This window comes from Scardinius erythrophthalmus, assembly GCF_964197995.2.
Source record: "Scardinius erythrophthalmus genome assembly, chromosome: 4".
NCBI classification, from domain to species: domain Eukaryota; kingdom Metazoa; phylum Chordata; class Actinopteri; order Cypriniformes; family Leuciscidae; genus Scardinius; species Scardinius erythrophthalmus.
Genome location: NC_138224.1, coordinates 699,355 through 717,787, shown reverse-complemented (window position 1 = coordinate 717,787; position 18,433 = coordinate 699,355). Strand labels below are relative to the sequence as shown.

General features: G+C 35.9%; 1 protein-coding gene across 1 annotated transcript in view; it reads right to left on the bottom strand.

Moving 5' to 3' along the window:
- Nucleotides 1-18,433, bottom strand: part of syn3 (synapsin III) — a gene marked incomplete at its 5' end in the record, with an annotated part of 64,996 nt that overhangs the window by 46,042 nt on the left and 521 nt on the right. Inside the window, 4 exons of the mRNA XM_081362832.1 lie at nt 62-151; nt 5,730-5,886; nt 10,460-10,551; nt 14,225-14,282. Of these exons, the coding sequence (XP_081218958.1) occupies nt 62-151; nt 5,730-5,886; nt 10,460-10,551; nt 14,225-14,282 (397 nt within the window). The remainder of the gene's footprint in view (nt 1-61; nt 152-5,729; nt 5,887-10,459; nt 10,552-14,224; nt 14,283-18,433) is intronic.

Here is an 18,433-nt window from a genome sequence, read left to right as displayed (position 1 = left end):
GCTCTATCTCGTCATTATTGTTCTCGGAGGACTAGTTAAAGTAGTTAAAGCAGTGACTTACCATCTGAGTGTGGTTGGGGAAGAAGGTTTGCTCATTGAGCGGGAACTTCTCTGGACCCAGATTCTGATAGAGCTTGATCATGTGAGAGAACTGCAGAATGAAGACACAAAAACACATCAACACAACCGTTTTTATGTTCCTGAGTTATTCATTATTATAAAGAACACAAAGTTTGTCTTCCTCATCTTCCATCAAAACTCACTCCACCTCTAAAACGACTTTGGTAACACTTTACTTGATGCCTATAATGTATTTTACTGAGATTTTACAATAAGTTCCCATTAGTTAACGATTAATGCACTAACATTAACTAACAACAAACAATACAATTAATACAATATTCATCATTCTTTGTTTATGTTAGTAAATAAAAATACAACTGTTCATTCTTAGGCCATTTTAGCTTTTAAATAATATTAACAGATACAACTTTTGATTTGAATAATGTATTAGTAAAATGAACCAACTAAGATTAATAAATGGTTTATTTCTGTCACAGTGTCTGGTTGTGTTTCCCCAGGTGTCCACTAGAGGTCTCTTTCCCTTCCTGTCACCATTCACTCTGGAACCTCATTTCCCATAATCCTTTGTCTGTTCCCATCACTCTTGATTGCACTCAGCTGTTCCCTATCACATTGTTAGTGTCGGTGTATAAATACCCTGTCTGTTTCAGTTCATGTCACGGAGTCATTGTTTAATGTCATGCTACACTTCCAAGGTCTGTTTCTCGCCTGTTCTTGTTTTGTTTCTTGTTTATTTTGTGTTATTGTTTATTGGACTGATTAAATGGATTTCGACCCTGGCATGGATGACTACGATTCTGATTACATTGATTTTGACCTTTGCATGGATGACGACGAGTTGGATTGCCCTGATTACCATGTTGCTGCGTATGGATCCACCCATTTCTCCGCTAGCGTTCGTGACAGAATGACTCCGTCACACAATGGATCCAGCAGCATGAACATTTTTCAGGGCCTGGCTTTATGGGCCCGCCAGACTGAAGAGGCCATGGCGCTGAATTCCCCTAAGCACCCTTCGCCACTGATTCCACCCAGCTCAGAACCTGCACATTGCCATCGGAAACAGAGGAGGAGAAGGAAGACCTCCTTCGTGACTGTTCCGGTGGTCCCGATTACGGTGGTCCCAGTTCTGGTGGTCCCGAGTCCAGTGGTCCCAGTTCCGGTGGCCCCGAAATGGAGGAGAAGGAAGACTTCCTCCATGCCTGTTCCAGTGGTCCCAGTTCCGGTGGTCCCGAGTCCGGTGGTCCCAGTTCCGGTGGTCCCAGTTCCGGTGGTCCCGAGTCCGGTGGTCCCAGTTCCCGTGGTCCCGAGTCCGGTGGTCCCAGTTCCGGTGGTCCCGAGTCCGGTGGTCCCAGAACCCCCCATCATCAGTCCTGCCATGGCCAGGAAGGCCGTGTTCCTCTTATATGCAGTGGCGGTACTGCATGCGTGGAGGAGACACAGTGCGCCTGCCGAGCCTGGGTCTTCGGACAAGATGGCCGCCGCCGAGCCTGTTCACATCACGCCTGCCGAGCCTGTGTCTTCGGACAAGATGGCCCAGCCCGAGACTGTTCACGTCACGCCTGCCCAGCCAGAGACTGTTCACGTCACGCCTGCCCAGCCAGAGACTGTTCACGTCACGCCTGCCCAGCCAGAGACTGTTCACGTCACGTCTGCCCAGCCAGAGACTGTTCACGTCACGTCTGCCCAGCCAGAGACTGTTCACGTCACGTCTGCCCAGCCAGAGACTGTTCACGCCATGTATGCGTCGCCTGAGCCCTCAGTGACCGCGACACTGGCCATTATGGCCACAGCCATGTGGTGTGTGTGGGCTGCGCACACACTTGAGCCGGTGTCTGTTCCTGTTCCCGAGCCGGTGGTGTCTGTTCCCGAGCCGGTGGTGTCTGTTCCCGAGCCGGTGGTGTCTGTTCCTGAGCCGGTGGTATCTGTTCTGGTGGTATCTGTTCCTGAGCCGGTGGTATCTGTTCCTGAGCCGGTGGTGTCTGAGCCGGTGGTGTCTTTTCCTGAGCCGCCGCCTGAGGGGTCGTCTCCGCCGTGGCCGCCTGAGGGGTCGTCTCCGCCGTGGCCGCCTGAGGGGTCGTCTCCGCCGTGGCCGCCCGAGGGGTCGTCTCCGCCGTGGCCGCCCGAGGGGTCGTCTCCGCCGTGGCCGCCCGAAGGGTCTTCTCCGCCGTGGCCGCCCGAAGGGTCTTCTCCGCCGTGGCCGCCCGAGGGAAAGTCTCCGCCCTGGCCGCCAGATGGACTGTTCGCTCTGCCCTTGCCGCCCGAAGGGTCTTTTCCGCCGTGGCCGCCCGAAGGGTCTTCTCCGCCGTGGCCGCCCGAGGGAAAGTCTCCGCCGTGGCCGCCCGAGGGAAAGTCTCCGCCCTGGCTGCCCGATGAACTGGCCGCTCCGCCCTGGCTGCCTGAGGGAGAGTCTCCGTCCTGGCCGCCCAATGAACTGTCGTCTCCGCCCTGGCTGCCAGATGGACTGTCACTCCCTGTCCCCGTTTCCCTCCATGGACCTGGCCCCCCATCCCTCCCCCTGATCCTCCACCGTTCCACCTCCCTCCTGGACTCTTGTTTTGGTTGTTTTTTGTGGGTCTTGGAGCGTCTGGTAGCCGCTCCGTAGAGGGGGGGTTATGTCACAGTGTCTGGTTGTGTTTCCCCAGGTGTCCACTAGAGGTCTCTTTCCCTTCCTGTCACCATTCACTCTGGAACCTCATTTCCCATAATCCTTTGTCTGTTCCCATCACTCTTGATTGCACTCAGCTGTTCCCTATCACATTGTTAGTGTCGGTGTATAAATACCCTGTCTGTTTCAGTTCATGTCACGGAGTCATTGTTTAATGTCATGCTACACTTCCAAGGTCTGTTTCTCGCCTGTTCTTGTTTTGTTTCTTGTTTATTTTGTGTTATTGTTTATTGGACTGATTAAATGGATTTCGACCCTGGCATGGATGACTACGATTCTGATTACATTGATTTTGACCTTTGCATGGATGACGACGAGTTGGATTGCCCTGATTACCATGTTGCTGCGTATGGATCCACCCATTTCTCCGCTAGCGTTCGTGACAATTTCATGTTAAATAATGTAGTTAACAAATGCAACCTTGTTTTTAATGTATTAATTGTAATGCACTGTATATCTAGTCATTTTGCTTCTCTAGTAAATGCATCTTGATTTAAGACATTTGTACGGAAGAAAATCATGTTTTGCAGTGTAACATTTTGTCTAAAGAAAATATATTGATAATGTATGGTCTTTATAGTAAATAATCTTTGTTTTTGTCTTTGGGGAAAGAATTTTTTTAAAATAATATTTAATATAAATCTAAATTGAGAACTTTTGCTGTGTAACACACTTTACAATAAGGTTCATTAATGTATTAACTAAGATGAACTAACCATGAACTAACCATGAGCAATCCATTTGTTACTGTATTTGTTCATCTTTGTTAATGTTAGTTAATAAAAATACAGCTGTTCATGTTACAGAGCATTAACTAATGTTAACAAGATTTTAATAAAGTATTAGTAAATGTTGAAATTAACATAAACAAAGATTAAATGCTGTATAAGTGCAGTTAATTATTAGTTCATGTTAACTAATGTAGATAACTACTAGTTTAAGCATCTGAACACTAGTTAACTGCTGGTTTAAGCGTCTGAACACTAGTTAACTGCTGGTTTAAGCATCTGAACACTAGTTAACTGCTGGTTTAATCATCTGAACACTAGTTAACTGCTGGTTTAATCATCTGAACACTAGTTAACTGCCGGTTTAATCACCTGAACACTAGTTAACTGCTGGTTTAATCATCTGAACACTAGTTAACTGCTAGTTTAAGCGTCTGAACGCTAGTTAACAGCTGGTTTAAGCATCTGAACACTAGTTAACTGCTGGTTTAATCATCTGAACACTAGTTAACTGCTGGTTTAAGAGTCTGAACACTAGTTAACTGCTGGTTTAAGCGTCTGAACACTAGATAACTGCTGCACAGGGCTCTCAAGTCTCACGCATTGGGCGTGAGACACACGCAATTCAACCAGTTCACACGCTCACACGCCACACCGTGTATTTCTCACGCTGAAAAGGCAATGCCAACCAAGTTGTCCTGCGAGCTTTATATATAACGTTGTATACGAGGCGCGGGCACACAAAGTGAAGTTTCCTGCCGCCAGCACGTATCTCGGCCAGATTGCGTTCGTTACAAGGCAACACAGATGCGCGAACACACGGAAGTTGACGGAACATTCTCGGCCACCGTACGTTCGTTACTAGGTAACCAACAACATCGCGTGAACACACGTCGTGATGGAGAAGGTAAGTTGGAAGAAAGCTCGTCTAACATTTTTAGGCTAGAACATTTAATATATAACCCATCGTATACATTATTATTGATGCAGTCAAAAACTCTACAACTACTCTGCAACCAGGCCAGAAGCTTTGGCTCAGTTTGGCTAGCATACGTTTTCTTAAACTAAGGGAATGTTAGTGGGTATGGGAAGGAATGAAGATGTATTTCTTCATTTTATTTTAAATACATTTAAATTTGTTTATATTATTTTAAATTCTATATTATACTGTATTAATAGTCTTTCTAGTTACATTAAGGCTATGTAAAGCAGAGTGATCTGGGTAATATTTTATATCCTGTCAAAACATACATAAATCATTGCCATTGCATTTGTATTTTTCAAACACAAAACACATTTCATAAGCTGGAGTGTGTACTCTTGTGTACACACACACACACACACACACACACACACACACCTTAATAATACTCTAATATGTCATTTGTTCACAATGTCCCATGCACCACACAATAAATAATTATACCATTTTGACTAGACATTCAAAATGCAAAAAGATTTGTTTTTCCAAACAGTTTGGAGCAATTTGTTATATTTTTGTAATTTTTGTAACTTTTGTAATTTTGAAATATAACATTAAAGAGTATATTTGATGTGATGAATTGCTCTGTCATTTATCAGATTTACCAATTGTTATAATTTCAATTTGGGCTGGTTAATTATGAACAATGGGTAAAATTGGGGGGCGGGGACATATGGGGGCGTGGCTTCATTAGGGCTCCTCCCCTAGCCGCATGTCATCTCACTCCAAGCTTTTGGTAAAACTTGAGAGCCCTGCTGCTGCATCTGCTGGTTTAAGCATCTGAACACTAGTTAACAGCAAGTTTAAACATCTGAACACTAGTTAACTGCTGGATCTGCTGGTTTAATCATCTGAACACTAGTTAACTGCTGGTTTAATCATCTGAACACTAGTTAACTGCTAGTTTAATCATCTGAACACTAGTTAACTGCTGGTTTAATCATCTGAACACTAGTTAACTGCTAGTTTAATCATCTGAACACTAGCTAACTGCTGGTTTAGAATAAGAGCGTTCAGTCTCAGTCTCCAACTCAAGTTTTTATTACAATATTTTGTCTACGTAACACAAATTTTCTGCTCAGATCAGACCTGTTTTACTCTCATTGAAGAATCTGAAAGCTTGTGTAAAGTGTGTGTGTATATGTGTGTTTTTAAATAGGTCAGTTTTTGTGTGTCCGCCATGTGCTCATAAAACCTGTTCCTGTGCTTCACTAACAAACTCTGACTGTGTGACTGTTCTCTCGGTATTGACTGATAATAAACGCACCACCCAGGGTTTGCTGCAGAAGTTATAGATGGAGAAGAGCGAGTTAACGCTGGGAACGGCCCCGTAGTGCAGGCCGATCACGAGGCTCCTGAAGTCCTCGCCCGGGGTCATGCTGTAGGCGTGCTGGCGGACCAGCACAAAATCTGGCTTGAACGATCTGGAGAGAAAAAAACTAAATCAGGGACGCACAGAATCATTTAAAAGCATTTCATTCACAAGTATAAATGAGGATCACTGGAGCAAGTCTACTAAACTAGTTAACTGTTGTCTGAACACTAGTTAACTGCTGGTTTAATCATCTGAACACTAGTTAACTGTTGTCTGAACACTAGTTGACTGCTGGTTTAAGCGTCTGAACACTAGTTAACTGCTAGTTTAAGCGTCTGAACACTAGTTAACTGCTGGTTTATGCATCTGAACACTAGTTAACTGCTGTTTTAAGCGTCTGAACACTAGTTAACTGCTAGTTTAAGCGTCTGAACAGTAGTTAACTGCTGGTTTATGCATCTGAACACTAGTTAACTGCTGTTTTAAGCGTCTGAACACTAGTTAACTGCTGTTTTAACCCCTTAAGGGTCACCGTACCGTATACGGCACGCCTAACTTTACTTCCCTATATTACTATTTAATCCTAATCTAATTATGACAAACTATATATCGTTGGAAAGTTCTAAGACTCCTAATTAGATATTTAGGACTGTTTTTTTGTTATAAATTATGTAGGAACATAAATAGATGAATTTATGACAAGAGTGCACCTCAAAAAATCTACATCATAACAGGCGTTTATGGCGTTTGTCACAAAAAGTCGACGCACACACTTTTAATAATTGAAACTTTGGTTTTCATGCTAAAAGTTCATAATAAAACATTTAATCTAGTATTTGTCAATAAAAAAAATGTATAAAATAATATTATCCTCTAAAAAGTATAATATACATATTATCCTCTAAAATATAATATTATCTTTTTTATTGCCTTTTTTATTACATCACATATTTTAGTAGTTATCATAAATTAGGTATCATTTGAAAGCTTACGATCTCAGAATTCACCCTGTGTAAACTGTTTTGAAATTGGACATTGTGTTACCATAGAAACGGTACTCTAAATTATTTTATCAGGCTCCTCCCCTTTTGGGCGTCATCATGTTTCATAATTTATGATCAAAATATTTTTTAATCTTGACAAAACACATATTGTCAGAAAGGTCTGAGTCTCAAGGTTCCATATTTTGTGACAGAAGTGATATTTGGACAGAAATTTATTAATTTGTTATGGTAGAATGCATACAGTTAAATTCAATGGAATTCAATGACACCCGGTGGCTATTTTTGGTAATACGCCTAAACAAAATCTCATGGGAACTTCAATTTTTGTGATATCAACTTCAAATTTGGAACACAACTTGGTTAGATATATGGCTTTGATTTTATAGTAATTTTTTTGTAAAACATATTTTGTAAAATATATATTTTAAATAAAAGAAAAATATTAAATAAATTATATTTGATTTAATGTAAATTTAAACTTCCATAACTTTTTCATACTTTAATTTTTTGAAGTGCTTTCACTTCAGTAATAATCTGCTATTTTTTACCATTAAAACAAGACCAAACTTGGGTCTATACTCCAAAGCATTCTTGAATTACAACCATTTAAGCTTGAATAGTGCATTTTAATGTCTATTCTCAAAAAGGGGGGTGACAGCTAAGGGGTTAAGCGTCTGAACACTAGTTAACTGCTAGTTTAAGCGTCTGAACACTAGTTAACTGCTGTTTTAAGCGTCTGAACACTAGTTAACTGCTAGTTTAAGCGTCTGAACACTAGTTAACTGCTGGTTTATGCATCTGAACACTAGTTAACTGCTGTTTTAAGCGTCTGAACACTAGTTAACTGCTAGTTTAAGCGTCTGAACACTAGTTAACTGCTGGTTTATGCGTCTGAACACGAACGCTAGTTAACTGCTGGTTTAAGCATCTAAGGGCTAGTTAACTGCTGGTTTAAGCATCTGAACACTAGTTAACTGCTGGTAGTTAACTGCTGGTTTAAGCGTCTGAACGCTAGTTAACTGCTGGATCTGCTGGTTTAATCATTTGAACACTAGTTAACTGCTGGTTTAAGCGTCTGAACGCTAGTCAACTGCTTGTTTAAGCATCTGAGCGCTAGTTAACTGCTAGTTTAATCATCTGAATGCTAGTTAACTGCTGGTTTAAGCATCTGAGCGCTAGTTAACTGCTGGTTTAAGCATCTGAGCGCTAGTTAACTGCTGGTTTAAGCGTCTGAACGCTAGTTAAGTGCTATTTTAAGCATCTGAAGACTAGTTAACTGCTAGTTTAACAGCGCCGTCATTATTACTGTTATCCCTTGTGCTGAAAATGGCCTTTTCCGCCTTTTAAATTGCTTATGAATCTCTCATTATGCTATACTATCACAAAATATTGGATTCAATCTTTTTGAAAGCATCTAGAAATAGAAAGAGCAGATGATGATTACAGGCTGAACAGAAGCTCTTAAAAGCGCCTGTGTGTTCGAGGAACGCAGAAGAATGTGCAGCAAATGATCCGATTGAGACGAAGCGCAGCAGCTGCACCATCATATCTGTCACTGCGCGAACATGTGCTGAGAAACACACAGATAAACGCACAGAAACACCATTATGAAGATCCACGTCAGAGGCTCAGAATCCAAACATGTACATTCGGTCTGACGAGTGTGTTTATCATCATCCTGGACACACTCTCTCCAGTCATTGAAATAGTTCGGCAAAAACAGACAGCTAATTTTTTTTAAACAAGATACATTTACTTATCATACTCAGATTTGCAAAGATTGTCTCATTGATACGTGTGTATTTTGTCTTGCTGTACTGACTTTTTCATAAACAAGTGAAAACAAGTGTATAATCTGCCAATGCAGAAAGACAAAACACACTGATATTAAACACAAAATCTATGAAAACAAGTCTTGATATCGTATTGTCCTTATTCCAAGGATATTTTACCTTGAAAACAAGACAAAAATACTTACAGGAACTGTTTTTTTTTTTTTGCATGGCAGCATCTCAGAAATGTGATCAGAAAATGAGCCGCTTTCATTGTGTAAAATAGTTTTGGTTTGTTCACTATCCCTCAGAAATTAATACTTTAATTCATCAAGGTAGTTCAATTGATCCAAAGCGACAGTAAAGACATTTACAATGTTACAAAAGATTATTTTTCAGATAAATGCTGTTCTTTTGAACTTTATATTCATCAAAGAATCCTGAGAAATAAAATGTATCACTGTTTTCAACACTGATAATAATCATAAATGTTTCTTGATCATCAAATCATCATATTAGAGTGATTTCTAAAGGATCATGTGACAGTAATGATGCTGTAAATTCAGCTTTGATCATAGGAATAAATTACACTTTACTATATTTTCACATAGAGAACAGATGATTTACATTATAATAATATTTCACTGTTTTTACTGTATTTTTTATCAAATAACTGCAGCTGACCCCAGACTTTTGGCTGAGAGACTGAATTACAGCACAACTATTAATAGTGGCTTTTATTAAACTAGTATAAGATGTGTGGTTAAGTGAGGCAGGTGTAAATAATCACACTGACTCCATGTGTTTGGCAGATGATGGACATCTCTGTGTGTGTGTGTGTGTGTGTGTGTGTGTGTGTGTGTGTGTGTGTGTGTGAGAGGAACTACAGACTGTAATATGTGTTTTCATTAAGATGAGGTTTATTAATACAACGTCTCAAATCACACCTGCGGTTTATTGTTCTTCAGTGGGACACAGAGATCCAGGAGCTGCGAGAGACTTTAATCACACACACCTGATATTACAGCAGTCGAACACTACCAGGCAAACGCTCTGGATCGGTCAGAATTTTAATGGTTTTAAAAGAAGTCTCTTCTGCTCACCAAGGCTGCGTTTATTTGATTAAAAATACAAAAAACACAGTAAAACAGTAATAGTTAAATATTATTCTAATGTAAATCAGCTGTTGTATGAGCTATGAATATATAATAAAGTGTAATTTATTCCTGTGATCAAAGCTGAATGTTCAGCATCATTACTCCAGTCTTCAGAGTCACATGATCCTTCAGAAATCACTCTAATATGAGGATCTGATGATCAAGAAACATTTATGATTATTATCAGTGTTGAAAACAGTTATTTACATTATTATTTCAGGATTCTTTGATGAATAGAAAGTTCTAGTTTTATTTTTTGGGGGAAATAAATAAAATAAATCAATACTTTTATTCATCAAGGATGAATTCAATTAATCAAAAGTGACAGTAAAGACATTTATAATGTTAGAAAAGATTCTATTTCAGATAAATGCTGTTCTTTTAAACTTTCTATTCATCAAAGAATCCTGAAATAAAAAATGTAAATAACTGTTTTCAACACTGATAATAATAATGAATGTTTTTTAAGCATCAAATCATCATATTAGAATCTGATGCTGAATCATATTGACATTGATTAATGATGTTGAAAATTCAGCTTTGATCACAGGGATAAATTACATTTTAAAATATATTAAAATAGAAAATTTAAATAAACTCTAGAATATTTAACAATATTACTGTTTTTATTTTCAGTATAATAAACGCAGCCTTGGTGAGTAGAAGAGACTTCATTAAAAAAACATAAAAAATCTGACCGATCCAGAGCGTTTGACTGGTAGTGTGTAATATAGGAGGAAACTTCATACCTGACGACTTTGGTTCCTCCTCGGTTGACCTGCATGTCCACCGTACAGCCCGAGTTCACGTACGACGCCAGATTGAGCTCAGAAAACTCGGCCTGAAACACACACCACAGGCTTTGAGAGTTAAACGGGTCAAATATGACAAAACCTACACCTATTCTGAGTTGGTCATGTGACGCGCGTTACCCATCAGGCCTCATTATTAAACTCAAGAAACGTGATCAGCGAGACACAGAATCACACTGAGCCGAAGAAACAGAGAAAAATACGTAAAATAATGAGTGTTTTCAAACAGGTTTCCATTGGTCAGTCAAACAGATTGCCCCGCCCCCAAACTCACGCTATTGGTCAGAAATCCAGCGGTTTAATCACAACTATAAATCAGCTTTTTGAAGGCACCGAATCACAGATATGAGATTTCTAGTCTATAAACACAAAATCTAATATTTTGATGCCGTAAACCAGCGTCACACATTAACTTTATTAATGTTTCTTTATATTTATATTTTTTGCATCATATAAAACACCAAAATAATAGACATCAAACAGCCATTCATGGCAAACAGTTAGTTATAAAATTAACATCAAATATAGAAGCTCCAAAATTTGGGATTGGTAAGAATATGCATTTATTTGATCAATAATACAGCATAAAACAGTGAAATATTATTATAATGTAAAACAGCTGTTTTCTATAGTAAAGTGTAATTTATTCCTTTCATGCATTTTAAACTGATACACTGATTTTTTTAGGATTCTTTGATCAATTAAAAGTTCAAAAGAACAGCATTTATTTGAAACAGAATCTTCTGTAACATTATAAATGATTCATTTGATTAATTTAATGTATTAATTTCTTTAAAAAAACACACAAAAAAACCCTGAGTTATAATAAACGACTTAACCCGCGCTATACGCTCTCGTATTCAAGGACGTGGACGTCACACTCACACACACACACACACACACACTCACACACACACACACACACACACACACACACACACACACACACACACACACACACACACACGAAGGTCAAACAGCAGTTAGAGGACACACACATAAGTCACTCCTATTGGTCGGCTGGCATGAAGGCACTCGATTGGCCGAGAGCACGGGAGGCGTGCCAGACTGGGTTGCCATGGTTACGGTCTCGCATTCAGGCTTCTCTTGCTGGGAGAGAAAAACAGGAGAAAGTCCAAGAGACAAACGCTAGATCTCTGTTTTCCTCCCGCTGACGTCTGCGCTCATCCAAACACACACTCGTTAACCCTAATGAAGAGTTTATCACTGCGATCTGATGCTTTTGATCTGATGAGAAGAATTAAGTGAACTGCAACACAGGTGATACATTCTGGGAAATTAATTATTTTTGTGCTATATTAAATTTTTTTCTTTTTTTTACATATCTAACAGATCCCTCTCTCAAAAAACAACTGTTTTCAACACTGATAATAATCATAAATGTTTCTTGATCATCAGATCCTCATATTAGAGTGATTTCTGAAGGATCATGTGACACTGAAGACTGGAGTAATGATGCTGAACATTCAGCCTTGATCACAGGAATAAATTACACTTTATTATATTCACATAGAAAACAGATGATTTACATTATAATAATATTTCTCTGTTTTACTGTATTTTTGATCAAATAAACGCAGCCGTGGAGAGCAGAAGAGACTCTTTCAGAAACACATTATAAAAAAGTCATCATATTCTCTCTCTCTCTCTCTCACACACACCCACACACACACACACACACACACACACACACACACAGTCCACAGTGCTGTCCAAGTCTGCGCTGGCGTCATGATCCATCTGGAATCCTGGCAGGTATTTTTGGAGCCGAAGCTAATGGGTGTCATTAGGGTGAAGAATGCAAGGTGCCTTTCACCCGATCACATGACCAGAGCTCTCTCACACACACACACACACACACACACACACACACACACACACACACACACACACAGGACAAAATAATCTCAACATCTTCATATTATCTGTACAAACAGAGTCTCAGTGGTGAAATGAGATGTAATCAGCACAGATAAACTAACTAAGCTATTTTAGTTTCTGTCAAGTAATGAAAATATTTTGAACGGATTGAGTTTTAGTTATATGATAATACTAGTTAATACTAAAAAAAATGAGTTAATTTACGATAGTAACTCTACTTTGAAGTCATGAAGAACACGATTAACGTTTGAACATAAGGGCCACGAGGACAAACATCTGGAGCGTCGGACTGGATCCAGATGTGCGGAGCTCGGCTGAGGACGAGCAGATGTCGGAGAACATCACAGGAACATCACAGCACTGTGAGCGCCGGCCGGAGGAGCACAGAGCTTCTGTTGTGGAGCAGCAGATAAACCTTATCTGGAGATAAACTCGCCTGAACTCAGCTCTGTTTACCTCTGAAGCTGCGGAGCTAAAGGGAACCGATTATGCCCCTTTCACAAGATGTAAAATAAGTCTCTGATGTCTGTGTTTAGTGAAGTGTTTTTTAGTGAAGTTTGAGCTAAAAATATCCCACAGATCACTTTTTATAGCATGTTAAAACTGCCACTTTTTGAGGGTGAGCAAAAACACGCTGTTTTTGTGTGTGTGTCTTTAAATGCAAATGAGCTGCTGCTGCTCCCCGCCCCCTTTCAAGAAGAGGGCGGGGCTTCAAGAGCTCCTCCAACAAACAAACAGGACAATCTCGCGCACTGAAATGTCAGCGGTCGCAATTACAAATTCAACAAAGTCGACTAACAGCAGATGGAGATTATGAATCGGCGATCTACTGATGTTCCTGCGCTTCCCGGATGTCAAATGTTGAATTTTATGTCGAATTTGAACCACTGAATTTGTGGAAGCGATTCTGTAAAGCGAAATGAAATGGACCGAAAATATTATAGGTTGTATTTTTTTAAACGGAATGAACATTTTGAAAGTGAAATCTGAAAGGTGAATTTTTAATAATGAAAATGTGTGTGAAATGTTTTGAATTGAAATATTCACAGCTTAAATATACGACCATGTTGAATTTCAGCCCATTCAAATGCAGATTTTTTTCAATTAGTGCAATTCAACAAGCTTTTTTGTTTCAAAAACATTTGCCATTATTTTACTTCCATAGCGTGTGTACAGCTCACTCAGGGGCGGGGCTATGCTAATACAGCAGTGTCCGTCAACAGTTGTGGGCGGGGCTTGTGCAAAAGTGACATCACTGTACAGAATCTGCGAACGGCTCGTTCTGAGTGCGTATGATTTATGGGTGTGGATTTTTCTCATTCTAGGGTGGTTGTGTACACACACTGCTAACACACATTAATGCTCAAACACCATGTAAAAGTGAATTTTGCATAATAGGTGCCCTTTAAATCACATAAAGCATTTGCGCTGTTGTAACTAAGTTCCTGGGATGTGGCTCTCTTCCCTCCATCATAAACGAGTGTGTGTCGAGCGTCAGACGAAACACAGTAAACGCTGTAGCGTTCGGGAACACACTCGTGTGTGTGAGACGCTTCTGGAGGGAATTACACCAGATCATTCTGATCACACACTTTGATTACGTCGATATAATTAAATGTAAGGGTTTCCAGAGGCCTTCTGGTCCTGTAAGCGTCGGGGTCGTGTGTGTGAGATGCAGACGGGGTGTGTGTTGCTGAACAGCAGCAGTTACTCAGTCGAGGCACAACAACGGTTCACAGATGTGCGGTGCAGATGTTATCGGTGTGTCACGTGAACATCTGGAGCTGGTTTCAGGCTCACCTGCTCCACACGGATCTCGTACTCCCCGTTCAGCTTCCTCCCCCTGAAGTACTTCGCCCTGGAAAACATGAGCAATGTCACAGTAAACACTCAAACACCGGCGATCTCGAGCCGATCTCGGCTTCCTCACGCCTGACTGAGCGAGCGCACGCTTCCGTAACGCAGATCCACTTCAGGGAAAACACTGGAGCATTACAGCTAATCCTCATAGGGTTATCATTATTTATAGTAGTATTGTATTTATAAATTATTATGTTATTATCATTTATTATATTCTACTAATAAATTACAATTTATTTAATCATTATTTTATATGTATAGTTATTATTATTTAAATTATTTTATTTGTTCATTTTGTTTTTATTAATATTATTATTATTAATTTCATTTGAAAGCTATTATTTATTGATGTTATTATAATTTCATATTTATTATTAATGATAATGTCATTATTTTAATATTATCTTTATAATTTATTATTTAATTATTATTCTATATTTATTATTTATTGTTATTTAAATCATTTTAAATTATTTATTTTATTTTGTTGTTGTTGTTATTATTATTATTATTGATAAATATGTTTTTTAATTTATTTTATAAGATTTTATTCATTTCCATGACTTTTTTAGATTTCATTATTAATTTCCATGACTTTTTAGATTGTATTTTAATTTAATTTATTTTATTAAAGTATTTTTGTTATTTTGTTATAATATTATTATTAATTATATTCAATTTTGCTATTATTTACTTTAGTGAAATTTTTATGATTATAATAATCTTCATTAAATTCAATTTATTATATTATTATAAATTCTTTATTCTACTTACATTTTCGTTATCTATATTATTCCTTATATTTGATTTATTATACATTTATTTTGCTATTATTATTTATTTATCAATTATTTATTAGTATCAGCCTGTCAGAAGTAGAAACTCAGAGGGATTCTGAGAGAGAAAGAGAGTTATTTTGCTATTATTTATTTTAGTATAATTTTATTATGTATTTTTGTTATAATATTATTCATTAAATTCAATTTTGAGACAGGCGCTGTGACAGAAGCTGTGTTTGTGTCCTCACTCCGATCATCAGCGCTGGGAACGAGTCCGAGTCTCCCAGACTCTCTCTGACTGCACTCAGGAATGCCCACACACACACACACACACACACACACACACACACACACACACACACACACAGATCTTCATGAGAGTGTCGGAGACGATGAGTTTCCCAGACATCAACGCCTGACTCAGTGTATCTCTATATGACGCCTCACATTAACTCACAGGCCGGCTCTGATAGCATGAAGTGTGTGTGTGTTGATGTGTGTTTCTCTAGCGCCACCTGCTGGTCTGTGATGGACTCTCACTCCCTCTAGTGGTGAAACACAGTCAGTGCTTCGGCTGCTCCCACAGAACCGCTTTACAAATATAGATTCTATTCAAATTTGAATTAAATTCATTTTAGTCTAAGTTTAAATCCAAGTTTCATGTTCTTCAGGGTTCAATAATGTATTTTTATATGACTTTTCCACTTGTTTGTTATTACGGATTAGAGTTTTTAAAATTATTTTAACTCACAAAAGGCAATTTCTCAGCTGTTTCAACTCAATCAAATATTTCAGAGCTTGGCATAACTAGAAATTTCCGTGACTTTTTATTTTATTTTATTTTTTAATTTCCATGACTTTTCAGATTTGACTTTTTTTAATTCATTCATTTCCATGACTCTTTTAGATGTCATAATTCATTTCAATCACTTTTAAATATTTTATAAATTTCCGTGATTTTTTCAGATTCTATTTTTAATTTCCATATTTTTCTTTATTCTTTTCTATGACTTTTTCAGATTTTGTTAATTTCCATGATTTCTTTTTTAAAAACATTAATTTCCATTACTTTTTAAGATTTAATTAATTCCTATGATTTATTTAATTTTTTTAATTTCCATAATTATAAAAAAAATTATTACTTTCTATGACATTTTCAGATTTGATCAAATTCTATGATCTTTTAAATTAATTTTCATGATTTGTTTTTACATTTTTATTAATTCCCATGACTTTTTCTGATTTTATTATTATGTTCCATGAATTGTTACATTTTTTATTAATTCTTGTGTATTGGATTATTACTTTTCATGAGATTTTTACCTTTTTAAAATATTTTTAAGCCATCTAGTGTGCTTGGCCTGGTAAACAGAGCTTGATTAATATCAATTATGATTTTTATTACATTTTATTAATATCAATGATTTTTATTTTATTTTATTACTTTCCAAGATTTTTTCAATTTTATTAATTTCCATGATTTCTTTTTTTATATTATGAATTTCCATGATTTTTTTCAGATTTTATTAATATCCATGATTTCTTTATTTTATTTTATTAATTTCGATGATTTTTTCAGATTTTATTAATATCCATGATTTCTTTTTTAATTGTATTTATTTCCATGATTTCTTTTTTAAATTTTATTAATTTCGATGATTTTTTCAGATTTTATTAATATCCATGATTTCTTTTTTTTATTAATTTCGATGATTTTTTATTAATATCCATGATTTCTTTCTTTTTTTTAATTAATTTCGATGATTTTTTTCAGATTTTATTAATATCCATGATTTCTTTTTTAATTTTATTCATTTCCATGATTTCTTTTTACAATTTTATTAATTTCTATGATTTTTTCAGATTTTATTAATATCCATGATTTCTTTTTTTATTTTATTAATTTCGAGGATTTTATCAGATTTTATTAATATCCATGATTTCTTTTTTTTATTTTATTAATTTCGATGATTTTTTCAGATTTTATTAATATCCATGATTTCTTTATTTGATTTTATTAATTTTGATGATTTTTTCAGATTTTATTAATATCCATGATTTCTTTTTTAATTTTATTAATTTCCATGATTTCTTTTTTTAATTTTATTCATTTCCATGATTTCTTTTTTCAATTTTATTAATTTCGATGATTTTTTCAGATTTTATTAATATCCATGATTTCTTTTTTCATTTTATTAATTTCCATGATTTCTTTTTTAATTTTATGAATTTCCATGATTTCTTTTTTTATGAATTTCCATGATTTTTTCAGATTTTATTAATATCCATGATTTCTTTTTTAATTTTATTAATTTCCATGATTTCTTTTTTTAATTGTATTAATTTCTATGATTTTTTCAGATTTTATTAATATCCATGATTTCTTTTTTAATTTTATTAATTTCCATGATTTCTTTTTTAATTTTATTAATTTCCGTGATTTTTTCAGATTTTATTCATATCCATGATTTCTTTTTTCAATTTTATTAATTTCGATGATTTTTTCAGATTTTATTAATATCCATGATTTCTTTTTTCATTTTATTAATTTCCATGATTTCTTTTTTAATTTTATGAATTTCCATGATTTCTTTTTTTTAATGAATTTCCATGATTTTTTCTGATTTTATTAATATCCATGATTTATTTATTTTATTTTATTAATTTCGATGATTTCTTTCCAGATTTTATTAATATCCATGATTTCTTTTTTAATTTTATTCATTTCCATTATTTCTTTTTTTAATTTGATTAATTTCTATGATTTTTTCAGATTTTATTAATATCCATGATTTCTTTTTTTTATTAATTTCGATGATTTTTTCAGATTTTATTAATATCCATGATTTCTTTTTTTTATTAATTTCGATGATTTTTTCAGATTTTATTAATATCCATGATTTCTTTATTTTATTTTATTAATTTCCATGATTTCTTTTTTTAATTTTATTAATTTCCATGATTTCTTTTTTTTTATGAATTTCCATGTTTTTTTTCAGATTTTATTAATATCCATGATTTATTTATTTCATTTTATTAATTTCCATGGTTTTTTCAGATTTTATTAATATCCATGATTTATTTATTTTATTTTATTAATTTCCATGATTTCTTTTATTAATTATATTCATTTCCATGATTTTTTTAATTTTATTAATTTCCATGATTTCTTTTTTTATTTTATTAATATCCATGATTTATTTTTTTATTTTATGAATTTCCATGATTTTTTCAGATTTTATTAATATCCATGATTTATTTATTTTATTTTATTAATTTCCATGATTTCTTTTTTAATTATATTAATTTCCATGACTTTTTCAGATTTTATTAATATCCATGATTTCTTTTTTAATTTATTAATTTCCAT